Source organism: Enoplosus armatus, chromosome 13, assembly GCF_043641665.1.
Source record: "Enoplosus armatus isolate fEnoArm2 chromosome 13, fEnoArm2.hap1, whole genome shotgun sequence".
Classification (NCBI taxonomy): domain Eukaryota; kingdom Metazoa; phylum Chordata; class Actinopteri; order Centrarchiformes; family Enoplosidae; genus Enoplosus; species Enoplosus armatus.
The window spans coordinates 1155878-1163355 of NC_092192.1; the positions used below are offsets into that span (position 1 = coordinate 1155878).

At 42.0% G+C, this 7478-nt stretch overlaps 1 protein-coding gene across 1 annotated transcript; it reads right to left on the bottom strand.

Annotated features, from left to right (window-relative positions):
• Positions 1-116: 116 nt before the first annotated feature.
• Positions 117-4704, bottom strand: taf9 (TAF9 RNA polymerase II, TATA box binding protein (TBP)-associated factor). The gene is made up of 7 exons (XM_070918083.1): positions 4653-4704; positions 3378-3459; positions 2821-2957; positions 2003-2137; positions 1817-1898; positions 833-946; positions 117-524 (listed from the first exon to the last, which is right to left on the bottom strand). The coding sequence occupies exons 1-7, from the start codon at positions 4686-4688 to the stop codon at positions 367-369; spliced, it is 744 nt and encodes a 247-aa protein (XP_070774184.1). The 5' UTR covers positions 4689-4704; the 3' UTR covers positions 117-366.
• Between the last annotated feature and the right edge of the window lie 2774 nt (positions 4705-7478).

The window sequence follows — 7478 nt, forward strand, 5'->3', positions numbered from 1 at the left end:
TTCATCACCTGTAAAAATGAAACTACAGCATTAAGTTAGTCTTTACAATGGCGTCATGCTAAGCTATAGCATGCTAATGTTACAAGTCCCTTTAAAGCAGAACAGACGCAGCTCACTTTGTTTTAATGCAGTTTATTGTGAATCAGAACATGAGGTTTCCTCCCAGCAGACTGGTGGTACTGGTCGACTCCCAGTATGAACACTGAAGGTGAAGCCGCAGGTCTTCTCTGGTCAAACAAACGTTCTAGAAAACTAAAACTAACAACATGAGTTTCTGGAGAGACCAGTGGAGCTCGACCTCTTTATTTTTTCTGTATTTTTTATTAAAAAGGTGATTTTTAAAAAGAGCCGTCTTCAGTCGCGCCGTCATAAAGCGTCGTAGTCGTCGTCGTCTTCGTGCTTCCTCTTCAGCGAATCTCCGCCGGAGTTCTGCGACACCATGTTGGTGGTGATGAGGATGTTCTTGGAGCCAATGAGAGACGGGTTGATGAGGACGTTGGAGACGACGGGCGTGGACGGCGTGCCTGTCGGGACGAGAAGAGCAGCGAGGGTTAAACTTCCTGGGTTTGGTTCTAAATATTCACATCATGATACAGTCAGATCCTCTTAGTGCGATTATGAATCTGTGAAATATTCACTGAGACTTGAACTTTGTCAGATAAACGTTTATGATGCAGCTACAAGATCTTATTATTATTCCTGATTTTATACTCGTGTTTAATTCGGATGCTGTGACGTCTTCTCGTTTCATGTTTTTAGGACGTATGTGACTAACTTGATTTCAAACTGGTATCAGATTTCAATAAGCAGCTGGGAGGAAACAGGTTCTTACTGGTTTTGGTGGTGGCCGTCTGAGAGGGCGGTGGGATCTGCACTGTGAACCTCTGACCCGTCAGAGACACCGGAGCTCCGACTTTAGTGGTGACGGACTGGACAGACGGAGTTCCTGTGGAGAGAAGACACTGGTCTCAACACACCGGCCAGACTGGTCCAACTGGGACGAAACAAAAGCCACGAGTTCAGTTCTACTCCAGCTGTGTATAATGGTGCCACTGGTTTAGCACAACATTTAGTGACAGAAAAAAGCTTTTACATCAAAAAGGTATCGTATGCAGCACTTTCCTACTTTTTGATTGCAGAATTCTTCAAATAAAACATGTTTCCTGTGACGACTTTTATTATGAGATAGTCACACAGTCGTGTTTCTCAGAGTAAGATGACTTCCCACCTTCGTCTTGTGCTCAGAGAACGACGAAGACCTTAAAAACTGTGACACAAAGTCAAAAAATGATTTCCTAAAGCCAAAGACGTCTTCAAATAGTTTGTTCTGTCCGACCGTCTGAAACCCAAAGAGATTCAATTAACTGTCACATAGCTGAGAAGCTGAAACCAGATAATAAACTGCTTGAAACATGAAATTATAAATGATCATGGATTCAATGGCTACTGGTTTCAGCTCCAGTCATGAATCAAAGAAGAGATCCAGGGACTGGATCCACAAGAGAGCCGACTGTCAGAACTGGTTCCGGTGTTAGTTGAGTTCTGACTTACTTCAGCTGGTGAGCTCCTACATCTCCCAGCATGCCTTCTGATAAACTACAGCATTGGGCCTTGTTGCGGTGTAGGTTGAACATGTGGATAGAGATCCACTTTGGTGAGGTGGTCATGATACAAGCTGTAGCTGCACTGCATTCTGGGTAACACAGGAGCCTCTCTGAACAGAAGCTCTTGCTCTTTGAGTTCACAGGGCCCGTCTGAAGCGCCCTCTACAGCCTCTCAACTGCATTACAGGGACTCTGGTTCACACGTGACTCACCGAGGGTCGGCGTGCTCGGCCTGCTGGAGACGGCGCCGACGCTGAGGCGAGGCACCGATATCCTGCCGGAAGACGCCGACACCTGGAGGGAAGAAAGCACACGTCATGGAGTTGTTTTAGGGACTGAAAAGGAAAACAGAATATCACAAAATAAAACTTAGGATGAAAAAGGTTGAGATTTTTTACCTTCTTCTGTACGGACTTCAGTCTGTAGTTGGGCGCCGTCAGACAGTAGCGGTCTGGAGGAAGTCGGGGTCCAGTGTAGGGTTTGATCAGCGGGAGAGGAGTCTGGTTCTTCTGTCTCGCAACCTCCAACAGGAACTGAACACACAGCAGGAGATCCAGGTGAAAAGACAAAACGCGTAGAAAAATAGACTACATAAATACAGACTGCTGAAGGACAAACGTCCACAACGTCCACTGAAGACGTTTCAGAAGCAGAGCGTCTCTTCTTCAGCAGCAACAGTTAGAATAATGCTTACAGCTGTTTTGGCAACATTTTAGCAGCTTAGAGGACAGTAACAGTGACATGAGGACAGTAACACGAGGACAGTAACAGTGACACGAGGACAGCAACAGTGACACGAGGACAGCAACAGTGACACGAGGACAGTAACAGTGACATGAGGACAGTAACAGTGAAACAAGGACAGTGAAACGAGGACAGTAACATGACAGTGGCACGAGGACAGTGACATGAGGACAGTAACAGTGAAACGAGGACAGTAACCGTGACATGAGGACAGTAACCGTGAAACGAGGACAGTAACCGTGAAACGAGGACAGTAACAGTGACACGAGGACAGTAACCGTGAAACGAGGACAGTAACATGAGGACAGTAACAGTGACATGAGGACAGCAACACAAAGACAGTGACCCGAGGATAGCAACAGTGACACGAGGACAGCAACATGAGGACAGTAACATGAGGACAGCAACACGAGGACAGCAACAGTGACATGAGGACAGTGACCCGAGGACAGTAACCCGAGGACTAGCTTACGTCTCGAGGCGGCGGCGAGGTGAACGACTGGTCCATGCGGCACTGGATGGCCAGTTTGATGTCGTCTGCGTCCACGCTGGACTTCTTGGCGTGCGTGGCGTAGATTTTGGCGTCCTCGATGATGGTCGTCACATATCCTGTGAGCAGAAACAGCAGCTGAGTGGTCTCATGTTGACGACGACACGTCAAGAAATAACAGAAACAAGACTTTGATTCTCCGTCTTTATGACTCTAGAATGATCTGATGTTTTTAACGTTTCCTTCCTCATAAAACATTTGCAAAGCAGATTCTGTTTCGTTTTGTAGTTTACAGCCATGTTTACTAGATGGCAGGCTGCTGCTTCTTCTTCTTCTCTGCCTTTGTTGGCGTGTCACTGCCATCTGCAGGTCAGTGGAATGATGTGGAACCACTAGAGGTCTAAAACAGAGAACCTTTAAGAACCGAAATAAACTGATTGCCTCTAAACGTGCAGCCATCTTTTGCAGCTTTATGTCCATCACAGGCTTCCGTACTGCTCCCATGTGACAGACATATAAAAACAGCGTTGTGAACTTACTGTAGGTGAACTCCAACATCTGGTTGATGACTCGGGGCTCGTACTCGGTGATCCCCATGTCCTTCAGGATCTGGATCATCACCTGCAGAACACAGCCATGATAACAAGATTGTTTCTCTAATGCAGATTTATATTAAGATGGAAATGTTTGCAAAACCACATGTAACCTAACAGAACTGATATTCAGGGAAATGAACTGTTTAGCATCATCAAACATAAGTACGCAGAAACTATTAGCTGATTAATAGATTTGAAAATGAGTAGGCAACAATTCTGATATTCAATTATTAGTTTCAGTCATTTATCTAATAAAAACACTCAAATGTGAGGATTCGCTGATTTATACCATTATAAATCGAATATTTATCGAATACTGGATTACTTCAATGAGCCGGTTTTTAATTTCAGTTGGCTCAGAATCATTTGAACTACAGATTAAAACGCTATTAATCTTTCACATTGAACATCTGGGTTTTGGACAAGAAAGCCATTTGAAGACACCAGCTGTGGGAAATTGGTGGAAATGGGGAGGACTCACTGGTTGATGTGAAAAATAAAGAGCAGCACACGAACAGCTTTTCAATGGGAAGCATCTGCAAACTACTGTTTATTTGTACAAGAGCTGAAACGGTTTGTCGACTCATCTATTAACTGATTGAGGGGTAATCAAATAATCACTTCAGGCTTTTTAAACCACAACTTTTGCCGTTTAAACGTTACATGATTGTAAACTGAATCTCTTTGGGTTTTGGACTGTTGGTCAGACAAAACAAGACATTTGAACAGAAGTTTAACCGATCAGTCGGAAAAATAACTGTCAGATAAATGTTACCGTGACACCTGACGTGCTATTAATGTTCCCTCTCTGAAGTCAGTTCACGGTGTTTCGTGTCAATCACTCCGACACAATCTATCTTAAATTACCGTTAATGTTGATAAAATCCTGCGCTAGTCAACACCAAACAAATAGAGACACATATTAGGAAAAGCCGTGAAAAACACGAACACAAGTCACTCGTGTTTACACCCGACAGCCCTCATCCACCGGCTACTGGCTAGGCTAACAAGCTAGCTGGTGGCTATTGTTGTGAACGGTAATCCAGCGCTAACGTTAGCTAGCAAGCTAGCTAATGTTTGCAGGTTCAGAGAAATGTGCAGCTGTGCAATCAGTTGTTGATTTTAACTATGACATCTAAACAAAACCACGACCAGGGTTAATTCAAACTTTATCTTAATGACAAATACACTCTAAAAACTCGGCTTTGATAACGTTACCTGAGCATCTTTCGGGATGGTTTTCGGAGCAGACATTTTGATTTTCCCCGTAGCGCCTTCACTTCTTCTTCTACTGTTTCAGCGCAGAGAAACAACTGAGCGCTGTGGAGCGACGCCTGCTGGCCAGGGCGTAACTTCTCGCGAGACTGTCAGCAGATGTAACAATGCGACTTTGTAAAAACACTCAGTACCCAGTACAAGTCCTGCTTTCAAAATCTGACTTAAATAAAAGTACAAAAGTATCATCAGATCATCAGCGAAATGTACTTAAATCATGAAAAGTAAAAGTGGCCTACCGTGGACAGAATGTAACTAAGTACATTTACTCAAATACTGTCCTTAAGTACAATTCTGAGATACTTCTACTCAATTATTGTACTTTTTACTGCACTACATTTATTTAGACAGCGTTGGTTACTTTGCAGAGTCAAATTATTAATACAAAATATAATCAACTCATTATTCTGTATGTGTAACTTTAATGGAGTAGTTTTATATTTTGGTATCATTCATTTTATTAGTAAGTAATTCAGCGACAGAAAGAGGAGCAAACACTGAAACAGACCAGAGCCTGAACAACAGAAAGCCTGCAGGGGGCGCTACAGGATTCTTTCTTTAGTCCTGGTCTCCTCCCCTTTGTCTTTTTTTTCTGTCTCAGTTTTGAGAATTAATTCTCTCACACTCTCACTTTTCTGCTTCTATCATTGTGCTTTCTGTTAAACAATAACCAAGAACAAGAAAGTACAGAAGTATTATCAGCTTCACCTGGTAAAAGTACTCGTTCTGCAGTAAAATGTTTCCTGTGACTGAAATCTGATTTTATCTGACATTATTAGATTGTTAATACTGCAGGTGAAAAGTTTTTTGTTTTTTTTTGTTGTAAAATCTGGATCTAAAAAGGAAATTGTACTTAAAGTATATAAAGTACTCATTGTGCACCCGGGTCAATTCAAAGTGTACAGTTATTATATATTTAGTTAAAGTTAAACAGCACTAGCACCCTAAATGAATGAGAGAACAAACAAAAACGTGACATTTCATTATGAGAGAGGACGTGAAAACCAACCAAATGATTCCTTTATTTTTGAAGGTTATTTAAAGAATAGTTGTTAAACACGCAGCATCACTCTGAGAAAAGTAAAAGACTTTCTTTATGACGTTTCATCAGCTGTGTGGATGAACGACAAGCGTCTCAGCTTCGTCATCATCAGCAGTGATACGTTCCCTCAGATCAGATCCAGGAACAGTTATTGTGTGTGTGTAAAAGTGAACACAGGTGAATACATTAATGGGAACTTAGTAAAGGAAGTGTGTATTGGAGGCACAGTGAGCTGAGCTCCATGTCACTCAGCAAACCAAACCCTGAGAAGACGAGCTGCTGCACTGCGTGTCAGACAGCAGCCGCTGTGTACTTCTACATGAAGACAGTACAGGCTGCGTATATGAACATGTAGAGGAGCACAAGTTACAGCCACTGCAAGCAACAGGAAGTACGATGTAATGCTTGTTTCATCCACTGCTGCTGTGTGAACATGAGTTCACTGGTGGATGGAGGTAAACAGCTGGTGGAGCTAATAAACAGCTGGTGGAGCTAATAAACAGCTGGTGGAGCTAATAAACAGCTGGTGGAGCTAGTTCTCCAGTCGCTGCCATTAAACCACCGCAGAAGAAGAGGAGGACACGAGAGATGACGATGGAGAACCATGAGGAGAACATGATGGAAACATGACATTTGTGTTGTGAGGAAGGTCTCAGCCTCCTCATCGCTCATCCACAACTTTTATACTTCAGACAGGAAACTCTTTTTTGTGATATTTCAAGCTTTCTTTTTCTTTTTTTTCAAATGTGCAGGTGTTTTTATAAAAACAGGTGACTATGGGATCACACCTGACTGACTGACAGTCTGAAACAAAAGATCAACAACTGTGTTAGAAAACATCTGTGCTCGTCATTGAAGAAGCCTGTGGACATAAAAACTGAAGGGCAGAGGTCAACTACAACTCCCAAGGTGCATTTCGGCAAGAACATCCAATCACAGGGCTTAATTTACGCTTGGATTCTGGGTGACCTTTGGATGAATTCAGAAACCATGGCGACGTGTTTTGTTCACAAATTCGACGATGAAGTGTTTTTAACTCCCTGCTGCTCTGATTCATGTCGCCATAGAAACCGCAGCTGAGGCTAAAACCAGGTCATGTGACTCCTCCTGCCTTCAATCATTATTATAGATTAAGCTACCAATCACCCAAGAACACATTCATGCATCAATCATCTAATCCAATAATATAACACGTATGATTCTGAAATTCTGCAAAATGAGTACTTTTACTTTTGGTACTTTAAGTATAATTTGATGCAAATACTTTTGTAGAGTTTTGAATGCATGACTTTAATTGTATTGAGTATTTGTACACTGTGGTAGTACTACTTCTTCTCTTTGTCTTTTTACTTTCGGTTCAGGAAGAAGACGAAGCTGCTGACCTTCAGGTGTGTGTGTGTGTGTGTGTGTGTGTGAATCTGATGACTACTTTTGTTTTTGGATTTTACTTTATTATATAGATGTTTTACTATATTTGCATTTTAAAAGTTTTAGATTAAACATGGAACAATCAGAGAAAGACTGAACCTTTTACAGGCATGGGGATCGCAACAGACTGATTATTATTATTATTTATTACTATTATTATCATTTATCTCATTTTAAATATCAAGGAAGCAACAGGAAATACGAGAGTGTAGAACGTGGGACTAATTATCCTGAGACATGAAGTTTTTAGAGTTTTTTTTCATCAAGATGTTGTTGCAAATCAAATGTTCCTGAAAGAA